The sequence below is a fragment of the Denticeps clupeoides genome, chromosome 8 (genome assembly GCF_900700375.1).
Source record: "Denticeps clupeoides chromosome 8, fDenClu1.1, whole genome shotgun sequence".
In the NCBI taxonomy this organism is placed as follows: domain Eukaryota; kingdom Metazoa; phylum Chordata; class Actinopteri; order Clupeiformes; family Denticipitidae; genus Denticeps; species Denticeps clupeoides.
Window position 1 is genome coordinate 4,039,472 of NC_041714.1, and position 13,629 is coordinate 4,053,100.

Genomic DNA, 13,629 nt, shown 5'->3' on the forward strand with positions numbered 1-13,629 from the left:
TATAGACCAAAAGTGTGGGATCAACCCTGATTTGAACTTGGCTGGTTTTCAATGCTTTATAGCATTTATTAACACGTCTTATACCCAGAAAACTACGGTTTCAGGTGTGTGTTTAATAGGTTGACATGGTGGAAAAGACGCTGGGTGAATGCAGTGAGTCTGCCGTCATAAAACATAAACTTTCTAACTCGCTCACTTTCCATAACTCATTTTTCCTGTTCATCAGGGTCAAGGCTGCCTGAGGCACGTATACATAAACAGTCATGATCTCTTTGTCAGTTGTTTCTGTGGTGTATTGAAGTATAATTACAAGCATTATATAAGTTTTATTGACAATTATATCAAGTTTATGCAAAGAGTCAATATTTGCAGTATTGACCGCGGTGCTCCATCATGCTGGAAAAGGCATTGTTCTTCACCAAACTGTTCTTGGATGGTTGGGAGAAGTTGCTGTTGGAAGAAGTTTTGGTACAATTCTTTATTCATGGCTGTGTTCTTAGTTAAAATTGTGAGTGAGACCACTCCCTTGGATGAGAAGCAGCACAACACATGAATGGTCTCAGGATGCTTTACTGTTGGCATGAGACAGGAATGATGGTGACGTCACCTTTTCTTCTCCAGACAATCATTTTTTCAGATACCTCCAACAATCGGAAAGGGGCTTCATCAGAGAAAAAGGCTTGACCCCAGTCCTCAGCAGTCCAATCCCTGTACCTTTTGGAGAATATCAGTCTGTCCTTGAAGGTTTTTTGTAGAGAATTCTGTCTCAATCAGCAATGATCTCCAGGCTTGTGCTCGTCAACACTCTCACTGAAATGATCTACCAGGCGTCCCATGTACACAACAGTCTACATATCAGTCACATACAATTGTTTTATTCTTGTAGTAATTGTAAAGAGCAGCAAAGATAGGCCCAAAAATGGGAGTGTGACTAGTATGGAAACTTGGAAAATGATGTCTGCCATAAAATTCAGTGCCTCTTTGCTTGGCATCACTGAAAAATCTGAAAACCATCCTTGTGTTGGTACAGTTCTTTTGAAATAGTAACACTCTGATTTAGAATGTTTTATTTGGAAGGATGGTCCTCAATGTGAAAGACAGATTATAAAGAATAATCCTAATCCAGCCTGATCAGAATGCAGAAGGGTGAAGATGCCCAAACCAAATGCAGCAGAGAGGCGGCACAAAAATCAAGAGACGATGTTTGGGGCCCGCTGTGGTATACAGTAAACCACTGAACTGCAGAATGAGTTGGCGGTGTCTGGGCCAGCGGCACCTCACTCGCCAAATGGCATTTTTTGCCCAGGTTAATAACCTGGAAACGCTCTCTGCATCAATATATCTCTCTGCTCTGATGCACCCTTGCTGATATGCCATTGATTGCCTAAATAATAAATTAGCACTCTATTACCGCAGCAGAGCTCGGCTTTTAATCATTTCCCAGAACCGGGGCTGCGGGCGGGGCACCTTCCTTACAGCACCGCTGCGGCGTTTGAAGAACGGCTCCAAGCCGAGAATGGCCACAGGAATTCAGGGCTGGCTCTGCAACAGGGGAGCCCGTCTAACAAGTTGGTTTTTATATCCTCGGGCTTCGATTCCACTAACTGTTGTCTGAAAAGTTCCAGTGACCATCGGAGCGCGATTCCAGGAGAAGATGAACACGTCAGTGAAGACACCTTTAATTGCGGAAGATGAAAGGCAGCGGTGAGGGACACACCCTCCACTTTTGTCTTCGTCCAGTTCCGAGCCACCCTTCACTCATCTTAGGTATGCAGGTGGGGCAACTTGTTCAGTAGATAAACGTGTACAACCATGTCTTCCCTTCAGGGGCGGGGAACTCCCCGCAGCCCAGTCGGTTAGTTTAGTACGACAAGTTTACAATACTGCGCAAAACTTTAAGACATCATGAAACTAATGAAAGATTTTCCTCTTCCCGAGAGTAGCTTTGAAATTGTTCTAAAATGGTAAAAAATGCACAAATAATAATTATAAGAAATTGAAACTGTCATTTCCTTTGATTTGAAAACAATATCTAGCGATGAGGTGATGAGACATTGTATTAAAACAATCACAAACAGACTGAAAAAAAAATGGAACGAGGGAAGACTAGGCTGGTTATACACACAGAAGGAAAGGGAGATGGCGGAATGTGTCCACTCAGCAGCACAAGATCCCAGGGCCGCCACGGCATCTCATGGTCTCTCCCAACTCTGTACAAGACCGAATCATCTCCTGCAAAGGTGGAGAGCAATATTATATTGCTACTCAGAGAATGACAGAGTCTCTTGCTCTAGACACATAACGTCATTATTTCATGCAAATACGGAAACTGGTTATGTGAATTCAAGGGTTTTTTGGTATGTTAACAAAATTGCTAACATCTTAGATAGATAGTGGGTGTTTTTTCACTCTGGTTTGTATGAATTTGTAAGATTTTGGTTGGGAAACATGACACCAAGTTAATAACAAAATAAAGTCAACTTTATTTTGGACACAGCGTAAGTGAAAGGTCTTCATAAAGATTTTTAAAGGGTGCATTATGCTGTGCACAGATGGAACAGGAATAGAGCGTTAGTAGCCTGGTGGGTAACACACTCGCCTATGAACCAGAAGACCCAGATTCAAACCCCACTTACCATTGTGTCCCTGAGGAAGACTCCCTGAGTGTCCCCAGGGGGGACTGTCCCTGTAACTACTGAGTGTAAGTCGCTCTGGATAAGGGCGTCTGGTAAATGCCGTAAATGTAACAGGAAGAAGAGATGACTGCTCTGTCCTTCTCAAGTTTGTGAATTTGACTCCAAAACAAGTTTAATGAGATTTTATGTAAATGTACACACTAGTTGTGAAAAATGCAGCATTCAGCACATTGAACACCTGGCCAGTGCTGACTGATCTTCTCTGCACATTCTTCATCCTAGGAGGACGATGATTCCCTGTCCCTCTTTATTAGCACAGTCCCCTTGAAAAAAGGCTGAGAATTACTGACCTTTCAGCTGCCTGTCGAGGCTGTGCCCCGGCGAGAGTCACTCACTGGTCGAGGTCGACCTCCTGAGCTGGTGACATCAGAGTAAAAGTCCTACTGATTTTTTGCAGCGTGAAAATGCAGTGGTTTTAACCATCACCCTTGGTGAGCAGTGGGCAGCCATGACAGGCGCCCGGTGGACAGCATGTGTGCTCAGTGGCACCTTGGCGGATTTGAACCAGCAACCTTCTGATTACGGGGCCGATTTACTCCAGGGAGAATTTACCTCTAACCAGAGATTGTAAGTCTGTGCATCAGTGTAATGTACTTTGACTTATTGTTAATAAGTAATACACATTAGCCGAAGGTGTGATGTGACCGTAAGCAAGACCCATTAAATTGTATCTTCTTGTATTCACACGTAATTTCTGTCTTGCTTCTGATTGGAGGAATTTAGAGTGCTGTATATATAAATAACCCCACATGGGTCTATATGTTATAAGTTGTTAATTGAGCAGCATGGAAGTGTGTGGCTGTAATTATACCCTGCAGTGCAGAATAAGAAACAATCTCCAACCCACCAATCTCAAAAGGGAAATAAGGCAAAAGAGGAGGAGATGAGCAACTTTCATGCAACAGGAGGCTGACTAATGAAGACCCCGAGTGGGAGCCCAGGCGAGGAACGCCGCATCCTGAGTCCTGAGAGAGCCGGCCTGGGCCTATCGACCTGCTCTTCTGAGAAATCGATGCGACGAAAAAAAAAAAAGTTAATTTCCGACATTAAGCAAACATGAGGACAATTCTGGGCTTTAGGAAATGTTTGAATAGATGGGGGTGGGTGTGTTTTTTAATAAAAAAAAAAATATAAAAAGGAGTTTTGTATAAAATGTTAAACCATGCAAATGTAATTGAATGTGCTGAAAATTTTGGAACTTGAGCTCGAGCGATTGCTGTGTGACCCTGAAGAGGCCGTTTCCCTGTGTTTCATGAGGAAAGGACCATTTATTCATGATTTACCTGGCCCATGTGTGATATGACAGCGCCACCCTGTGTTCAAAAAGAATGTAAATTTTATTTTTCTGTGATTGGGACAACCAGACTTTTTGGCTTTCAAAACCAAAAGTGAGTGACTCCTGACAGTGAGAGACAGTTAATTGTTCTCCACGGGAATTTTGAATAACGGCTCTGAGCAACAAGCAACAACGCTTGGCTGAAATCACAGCAGCTGGAGGCATCAAAGACACCGCAATGGAGGTCAAGTGCCTCATTAACACTGTGTCTCCGTGAGTAATGAACACACTCATTTAACATTCTGGGGTGGGGCACTTATTTATCAATGTGTGTGTGTGTGTTTGTGTGTTTCTGCTACAAGAGTAATCTGTAATAGGAAAGTACTCAACTCCTGCTTCCATAAGTGAAGGGCGTTTTGGACAAAGTTCTTCCTGTTTGGGGAAAAAAAAGACTTAACTGTGCAGTTTAAAGGTTGACCTTCATAATATAATTTCTCTTTCTTTTTTCTTGCAAGTAAAAAAAAAAAAAAATCACGTTTGAAGATGAAATTCGTAGGTCTCACCTCAGCAGTCACATTATACTGTGGACAGTCAACTTTATTAAGACCAAAGCAAATTCAAGAACTCAGCAGCTTGCATAAAAAAAAAAGGACAAATGATATATGTGATATTAAAAAGGATATTATGGGCAAAAACACAAATTGACCTGTGCAGTATTATGGACCTGTGCATAAGTGCCAAAACATTGTCCATGAGTGAATGAGAGGAGAGTGTGCATGAAAAGGTTATGGGAAGACATTTTCATGCCCAGTCGTCCACCTCACCCCTGTACCTGAGTTGGACAGGCTTCCTCAGCTTGTCTGAAGAACACCTTATTGACAGGAATCGGCCGCTAAACATGCTTCTCTGCTTTGTGATGATTGGATGCAGAGGGTGTCGGTCATTGTCCACGATGGACAGCATTTGACCAGGCGACCCATCATACCACTGCGTAGAAAAGGGCGCTGGCGACAACTGGCTGCTGGAACATGAGCAGGAAGAACTTGCTGCAGGTGTTAAACGGGCCCCAGTTTCCTCAGAAATGAAAGCCAATCTAATTTATTTCGATATTTGTAGGAGCTTCCACATTCGTGCTCACACTTCAGGCAGGTAGCGCAGGAGAGGCCCGGACCAAATCCAGGTGGCTGATCTTACAGCAGCTCCCTGATGCAACCAACTCATGGACCAGCTTCAGCACGTCACGTTGCAGAAGTCATCAGCGTACAGGGTGTACGGTGCAGTGCACTGCTGCTGAGCACAGGCTCAGAGGGCAGTTTTTCAGGTGTGTAGGCCGTTTGTGATGCTATGTTCACTTCAAAACTAAAAGAATTTAATACAGAGGGAGACCATTCATAGCAGAAATCTTCACAATACAGAAGAAACACTAAGAATATTATATCAGGAGAAAAACAAGAATGTTCTATAGGCAGGGATGCAAGCCTTACATGTCCAGGGTTGGGACTTGGAATCCGGCATCCGGTGTCCTGAGAACCTTGGCAGCTTTGACCCTGATTAGGAATCGGCCACTATGGAAAGCGAGTGAGAGGCAGAGCGGTGAAAACTGAAATGGCGCAGGTTGCATTAGAGCTGGTTTGAAGCGAACTCCCTTGCTGTATTCTTGTCATATGAAATGTGATGAGGATGCACAACTGTCTCAGGACCAGGATACTCATGAATTCAGAGCCTTATAAGACTTATTTACAGCATTTATCAGACTCCCTTATCCAGAGCTCCTTACAATCAGCAGTTACAGGGACAGTCCTGGAGACACTCAGGGTTAAGAGTCTTGCTCCGAGACACAATGGTAGTAAGTGGGATTTAAACCTGGGTCTTCTGGTTCATAGGCGAGTGTCTTACCCACCAGGCTGCTACCACCCTGATCTGTGCCACACATACAATAAAAAATTGTGCATTATATCTGCTCCACTCGCTCACGTTTCACCAGTTTGGCTGGCAGCAACATGTCCCTCTCATATTTAATTACAGTTGGCATCTTTCCAGTGTATTACACCAGGCAAAACCAATACTTATGTTTAAACCAGTCACAGAAAAGTAAGGGTGAAAATTCATAACTAATACTTTTATAATTATAAAATAAAATGGGGATCCCCCACTTCACCCGTTCATCTGACACTGGTGTAGATCAGTAGAAACAAAAAGAACAAATAAATAGAAATAACGCAGTACGCACCACAAAAAAGTTCCAACTTCTCTATGCGTTTATTAGAGATAATACAGTGTTGGGCATTTTTAGTTTTAAACTTTTTTTTTTTTTTTTTTTTAAACAAAATAAACCATAGACAACTTGAGACAAGACAGCAGGGAAAACCACCGGTGGCGGTGAAAGCCGCTCTCCTCCAGACGACAGATCAGAGCCACGCTGGGCTCACGGCTGCAACAGACTCCTCAGAAACCTTTCAGCACCTAACCTTGCATATTTGGGACGCCACAAGTCCTCTCTCAGTATAGTTATATCACCCTGATAAAAGAAAGTACATCTGTTTACGGTCATTATGGCGGTCATGCCTGCTACGAATGAGACCTCAATACAGCCAACTTTGCCCGTCTAGCAGCTTTGTTTCAATGTGTGTGTGCACGTGAGATGCGACACCTCTTACAGAATATAAATGCCCCAAGAAAGGGGATAGGCACTCAGTATTCTTCTAACTAACCTTCTGGAACATTCCTCCTAGAACGGACCCTTTGGCTCTGGTCTGAGGAGAGAGGAGAGGGACCACAGCCTGAGGTTTCATACCCACAGTCCTTTGCACCACACCTCCGAAGGTGCTGCCGTCATCTGGTTTAGCTCATATCTTCATCCAACCCATCCACGACCCAAAATATACAACACTTTTAAAATGTACAATGTTTTACAATCTCTCCTCAGAGGAAATGAGCAAGGTGTGTGTGTGTGTGTGTGTGTGTGTGTGTGTGTGTGCTGGACACACTCCAGTCAGAAGTTCATTCATGCAGTCCAGACCTGCTCTGAATCTGAGGGCTTTTGACCTTTAGGCCTGAGGCTGGGAAGGGGGAAGATTTGTGAACAGGCATCTTTTTTTTATTTATTTTAAAAACTACACATCCCACATGACGTGCAAACCCCCTCCAACTTCACCTCACACACGATACACGTTAGCAGTTCAGCGTTTTCGCCCCCCCCCAGCAGGAGAGAACCTCCACAGACGGGCTCTCAGAACATCTTTCTTACAGTTGAGGGTGAGGGTGGGGCTTAATGTCCTGAGGAGGGTCTTTGTTCCCCCTCTCCTCTGTACAGCCCGGGGCTCTGCTGGGGTAGGCGCGGTGCTGGGGGAGAGGGGGAGAACTCTCAGCTCCAACTGGTGCTCTGTAGTTCCTCCCTCAGCCAGGTGGGCAGGGCCTGGCCCAGTCGGTTCAGCAGCCGAAGCAGCTCCTGGTTGTGCTCATGGTAATACTCCATCAGGAAGGCACGGGTCTGACACACAAACACACAACGCCGATATCAGCGCACACGGAGATACACAGATGCCAATACCAAAGGGCAACATTTGGAAATGTAGTTACATCAGGGACAGTAGCGCTTGTTAAAATCACAGCATCATATGTCAGTAGACACACAATCATGAAATTCTTCTTCCTCCTCCATGCAGACATGACACTCTATATTGTGTCGAACATCATGTGACTAAATATGCAGTTTCAGTCTGCACAGTTTGAATGATAATGGAAATGCAGCTACTGACAGGACTGATGCTCCTGAGAGATCGGGGCAGACGCCCGCGGCTGAGACGGATGAAGCGTACCTCAGGGGCCACCAGGGGGTACTTCCTGCCCTTGCTTTTGCCCAGACATTTTGGACGTCCTCCTTCTACCCGCTGGCACCAAAAGCCTTTATTTTCATCAAGTCTACAAGACAGGATTTTTGGCCGGGTGAGACGCAGTTACGTGAAGTTGCGTTTTTAAGAACATCATACTCACAATAAAGCTTGGGTGTAGTTGAACACTGGGGTGACCCCCAGGAACCTCTGGATTCCCTCCATTTCCAGAGCAGGGTTGGCGCGCAGCAGAGCCCCATCCACAATATACAGCTACACAGAAACAAACGTCTCAGGCAACAGAAACAGAGTGTGTGTGTGTGTGTGTGTGTGTGTGTATATCTGTACGTATACCTGCCGGGGGGGGTAGTGTCGTAGCCAGCGTTCCAGGTGAGTGGCGTAGTGACCCGGCACGAGGCAGCGGTTCTGTAGGGTGAGCAGGTCAGCAGGGGATGAGGGCGGGGCAGTTACCACCTGATGAAAGGTGTGGTTTATGGCTGCAGGGTCCTGGTGAGCTCTCTGATGCTGAGGATAAAAACACAAATCTTTCAGCCAAATCTAACAAGCATCTAACTGTGAGAAACTGAACCTCAGCACCCCAGGCGCCATATTGTTGCTTTAAACGCGTATCTTCAGACTCCAGGGTGGCATATTGAGATGGAATGAACCGTAGCAGAACAAGCGGAAGCTACGACAAACAGGTACCTGGTACCAGGAGTACGCCCGGTCCACTGGGTTGATGAGCAAGGCCAGGATCTTGGCTCTGGGTAGCAGGGCTGCTGCCCGCTTTGGGGTGACCTCAATGTCAAAGTAGTTGGCACTTTTCTCAAACATGAAGTCTGTGCTGACATTCGATGGAAAGGGGAAGAAGTCCATGTACCTGCAGAGACGGCAGACGGTGATCACTTGCCTATTACACCATAAAAGGGTATGTTTGGAAGGTGCTACAGAATACGTGGTGTGTGGGGATTCACTAATTCATCAATTCTTTAATTAATCAGGTTTTTTTCTGAGTCTAAATGCATGGTAATAATTCCTATATTCTCACCGATTTCAGACTTCATCATTAAAATGTTTGTTTCTGCCTGCCAGAAAATGATCACACACAAACAAATTTATTATGTTGGTATTTAACAAACCAACAAAATTTCATTCTTCCTTTGGATTCTCCCATTCTCTACATGGCAAAAGCAATGCTGATGCACCCCTCCATTCTTTACCTGGGTTTGGGAACTGCATCCCAGTGGCTGGTTTCAAATTTCTATGTCTGCTATTTCTGTACATTTTATTCAATGAAATACAAGACAAAATTCCTGCAATTTCTGTTATTATCTGTTTATTTCAGAAAGTCCTGAAAGCCTGAACACACCATTGATGTGACATTAGTGAACACTCCTCATATGATACTTATTATAGATCAACGTGAAAATTGCGGGCTTACCAGTCAATGCCATTATGGTAGCTGGGTCCACTGAAGAACTGGATCTCTTCGAAGGTGACGGGGCTGGGGTAGTTGGCTGTGATGGCTGGGTGGAGGCTCAGGAAAGTGTACAGAGCTGTGGTGCCTGAGCCGGGAGACAAGAGAGCATCAACAGACAGTTTCTTTCGGCAGGTGCTGCTGCTGCTGCTGTACTTTTATAAAACCAGACGAATACCTGTCTTCTGTGGCCCGATCACCAAAAACTTGGGAAGACGATCACAGGTCTTCTCTTTAGACCAGATGTCTTTGTGTCTCTTGTCATGACAAGGATTCTAAAGAGGCAGGAGTAGTTCAGTGCAAACTGAAAAATTAGAGCCTCATAACACCTATATTTATACAGTAGTGGACTACAATTCTGTTCTGTGACCCATAAATGAAAAATGTTCCATAATTAATTTTCTACAAAATTACTGTTGCTGCAAAGGAAACAAAAACCCTCTATAAAATGGGCGGTAAAAATGAAAGAAATGAAGAAAAAGGGACTTGTGAGGGGTGGTGCTTTGTAATAAACCGGAAGGAAAGTTTCATGTCCATAAAGGATTCATCCTCCAAATTCAGACATTTCCTGTATGCGGCAGACTGACTGCACAGAAGGCTGGAATGGTTCTGTTGGAGGGTGGGGGAGCAGGGACAGGATTAGGAACCTGGAGAGGGAACAAGAAAGGCAGGGTTTGTTCTCACCTGCCACAGAGGGTCCCTCTCCTCTGGGAAGATATTAAAGTACTTCTCGGCCAGCTCCATCGGGGGCAGTGTCTGCAGGCGCAGGTTGGTCCAGCACTGCACAAACTTCACCAGAGACTCAAAGGTGTACAGGCCAAGTCGATCATTCCCGTAGTTCGACAGGTGAGTCATGAAGATGCTGATCTGCAGAAAGGTTGGGGAGGAGGCCTTAGAAAACCTTTACCATAGACCAGAAAACGATCGATTACTTCTATCAAACGCTGCTTTTCCCCTCCAACGGTGCATTAGATGCTGCACTAGTGGCCTAGTGGCCCAATTTAAACCACCAGTGGCACAGATGGAGTTCCTGCAGGTCTGCCTGTACTCACAGGGTTGAGGAGAACGGTGAGGAACAGCTCCCCGCCACGAATGCTTTTGTCCAGCTCTTTGGAGCCTCCTGGGTACTCATTATAGAAGATGGTGTGAGTGAACAGACCACACGTCTGCCTGGGAAGAACCTGCGAGGAAGAACGTGGGGAACGGAAAAGAGGGAGAAGTGAGGAGAGGCAGGAATAGAGCCAGAGTGTAAATTTCCACCAGCTCGAAATTTACCAGCATACAAAAACGGCAACCAAGTTGGCAAAATTCATGCTGGTTAGTAGGTCTGCTTTAGATAAATACATTAAGTACTGTGGTGTAATCAAGTGTAAAAAAAAAAAAAAAAAAAAAAAAAAGAGCCAGTAGAAAAGAATAAAAAGTCCCCAGTTAAATTGCAACAGTGCTGATTGTGTTCCAACCTTGATGCCGCTGTGGATGAAGCCTCTACGATGCCGGGCGGGTCTCAGGTGGGGGTACTCCTCTGTGCTCGTCACCATTATTCCCCACACAGCTTTCCAGGCCTCGTACAGCTGACTGTGGATGGGGTAGACCCCTGAGTGGTGAGGAGCTACTGCGTAACCCATGTCGGTGGGGATGCCATGCTCCTAGAGATTAAAAAAATAAATAATAATAAAGTTGACCAACTGATTATCTATTAATGAAAGTGAAGTGATCATCATCGTGAAACAGCAACGAAATGTGTCCTCTGCTCTGTGGGCAGCCATGACAGGCGCCCGGGGAGCAGTGTGTGGGGATGGTACTTTGATCAGTGGGACCTTGGCGGATCGGGATTCGAACCGGCAACCTTCTGATTACGGGGCCGCTTCCTTACTTGCTGGGCCACTACAGCCCCATTAATTTATGATCAATTACTGTATTAACATTTACATTTCATTTACATTTAAGGCATTTATCAGACGCCCTTATCCAGAGCGACTTTCAATGAGTAGTTACAGGGGACAGTCCCCCCCTGGAGCAATTTAGGGTTAAGTGTCTTGCTCAGGGACACAATGGTAGTAAGTGGGATTTGAACCTGGGTCTTCTGGTTCATAGGCGAGTGTGTTACCCACTAGGCTACTACCACCCCGATTTAATCATACGTTCTGTAAAGTGCAAAAAATTGAAGTTATGAGCATTTCATATCACTTCTTAAAAAGCAAAACATTTACCACAAGAGGGCAGTCTTGGTCTGAAGCAGCATAAATGAGGGACAAAAGCCTTAACACAGGAACCTCAGAGAACCCTGTGAGACCTCACACATTCTGAGGTTGTACACACAGTGTGTATGTGTGTTTATAGCAATGGCCCTTGTGTGCAACGAAGTATGAGCAAGGAAAGTCGTTGCCCTTGCAAAGGAGAGCCATTTCCAGGCTCGTTAAACCATGATGAAGGAGTTGAGACTCTCCCCCCCAGTCGGAGTTCTACAGTGGGCCGTATGTCAATGCTGCCCCCGAGGACAGGAAGTGACAGGGGATTACAGCCAAGTGTGCGCTGGGTGGTATTCATGACAGTTGCTCGTCCTGGGTGGTTTTATTTCCGGACTCAGTGACTACCTTCAGAAGGTGTGTCCTCCTGAGCAGTCGTAAGGTTATGTACTACAACAACTACGGCAAGAGCAAATCGGAGATGGTAATTAAAGGCGAAGTTGAATAAACAACTGGGGCCAGCACTTGGCCTCATTGGGAGAACGTCCTCCACATTCTTATCACAGACTGTGGTACCTCAGGTAATGCAACATGGCACACAACAAAATGTCCTGTGGATTTAACCATAGTGGGCAGCAGTGTGTGGGGACGGTACCCACAACCTTCTGATTATGAGTCTGCTTCCTTACCCGCTAGGCCACCACTGCCCGCAGCACAGCAGTCAGAACTTCCCTCAACTGCTATACAGTAATGTTCAACGCGCTCTTAGGAAACATGACCACATCATCAACCTCACAAAGCCCCAGAGGGCCCCTGACCTGGGCGAACAGCATGTTGAGCTTCATCTGCTCGGCGAGCACGCTGACATTGTGGAAGAGGTGAGGCTGCATGTGGCTCCACATGTGGGGGAACCACCAGAACTCCTTCCTGTTCGCCAGCAGCATGTCATCCCCCTCATCCTCCTCCTCGGTGCCTGCAACAGACGACATAACTCAGCAGCCCTTCTGGGTCAGTGTAACGGGAAGACGCGCTTATTAAAATAAAATTAAAAAACGGGTCCCTCACAAACAGCACTGCACGCGACAGTCTTACCAGCATGGTAGAATTTTCCAGAATATCCGAGGTTGAAGGTGAAATTTGGAACCAGGGTTCGGAGTTTATTTTGAGTGTTCAGCAGGGCCTGCAACGCAACAAAGAAACAAAAACAAGATGAAATATGCACGACTGTTCAGTCAAACAGCCAGGACGGAACATCAGACAGATCAAAGGACACCATAATGAAACCTGACGATTAATCATTCCGGCAGGGCGTTCCCGATGGAAAGACGGCCACACCGGGACGGGACTCAGTCATCAGCAACAACGGAACTTGGAAGTCGGGGCGGACTGGGACTCGGCGCACAGAGGGGCGCATTGCAAACAAAAAACCCCGGAACATATCGCGATGTGAGCGGCAGAGGATAAGAGGCAGAAGTTGATAAGTGAATTAGAGGGCTGTACTGTCACAAATCAGACTCGGGGGAGCGATAGTGCGCGCCAGAGCGAGGAGAGCGAGCTGCCGGGGCGTCACAAATCAAAACCTACAAGCCGCGAGGAGGAAGAGCGCGGGCGCCGGGGAGACGGGCGGCAGGGGAGAGATTGCCAGCGTGCCGCCGCAGATAAGAGATGCAATCAGGGAGATTTAAGTGTCGCGGTTGTCCTTGAATGTGTACTTATTCAATGTTTGTTTTCAGGTGAGGACGGATCACAAACTCACACACACACACACACACACACACACACACACACACACACAGGCCCGATAAACACCGACTGCGTAGCAATCTGGATCATCCAATTTCCACAGCGAGACTCGGGTTATTGCTCATTTTCTCTCTGTCTGGAATTGGATTCTGAACGTTGCCACAACGTTCGCCCGAAAGACGGCGAGCTGCTGATGGAGACAGAGCAGCCGCATATAAAACATATAAACGGAGCCACTTTATGACTAAAATAACATTTTCTGATTAAACGAACCCCAGGGGGGGGGGGGGGGGGGGAGATTAAGGAGGAGAAAATCCTGCGGGCACCGCTGCAGACGTCCAGCTCTGGAGATGAAGGACGCCGAGGACGCAGAGACGAACGCTGGTCCAAGGGGTCGGGGGCCTTTGCAGGCTTTGAACGT

At 46.1% G+C, this 13,629-nt stretch overlaps 1 protein-coding gene across 4 annotated transcripts in view; it reads right to left on the minus strand.

The window, feature by feature from the left end:
* Nucleotides 1-6,251: 6,251 nt before the first annotated feature.
* ndst2a (N-deacetylase/N-sulfotransferase (heparan glucosaminyl) 2a) overlaps nucleotides 6,252-13,629 on the minus strand; it is an 82,752-nt gene continuing 75,374 nt past the window's right edge. For all 4 annotated transcript variants that reach the window (XM_028989713.1, XM_028989712.1, XM_028989714.1 and 1 more), the window contains 12 exons: nucleotides 12,558-12,645; nucleotides 12,284-12,438; nucleotides 10,740-10,925; nucleotides 10,332-10,460; nucleotides 9,964-10,146; nucleotides 9,458-9,554; nucleotides 9,244-9,367; nucleotides 8,508-8,682; nucleotides 8,157-8,327; nucleotides 7,966-8,075; nucleotides 7,791-7,893; nucleotides 6,252-7,462 (listed from right to left, as the gene is read on the minus strand). In XM_028989713.1, coding sequence (XP_028845546.1) covers nucleotides 7,337-7,462; nucleotides 7,791-7,893; nucleotides 7,966-8,075; nucleotides 8,157-8,327; nucleotides 8,508-8,682; nucleotides 9,244-9,367; nucleotides 9,458-9,554; nucleotides 9,964-10,146; nucleotides 10,332-10,460; nucleotides 10,740-10,925; nucleotides 12,284-12,438; nucleotides 12,558-12,645 — 1,647 coding nt within the window. In that variant the 3' untranslated portion in view covers nucleotides 6,252-7,336. The remainder of the gene's footprint in view (nucleotides 7,463-7,790; nucleotides 7,894-7,965; nucleotides 8,076-8,156; nucleotides 8,328-8,507; nucleotides 8,683-9,243; nucleotides 9,368-9,457; nucleotides 9,555-9,963; nucleotides 10,147-10,331; nucleotides 10,461-10,739; nucleotides 10,926-12,283; nucleotides 12,439-12,557; nucleotides 12,646-13,629) is intronic.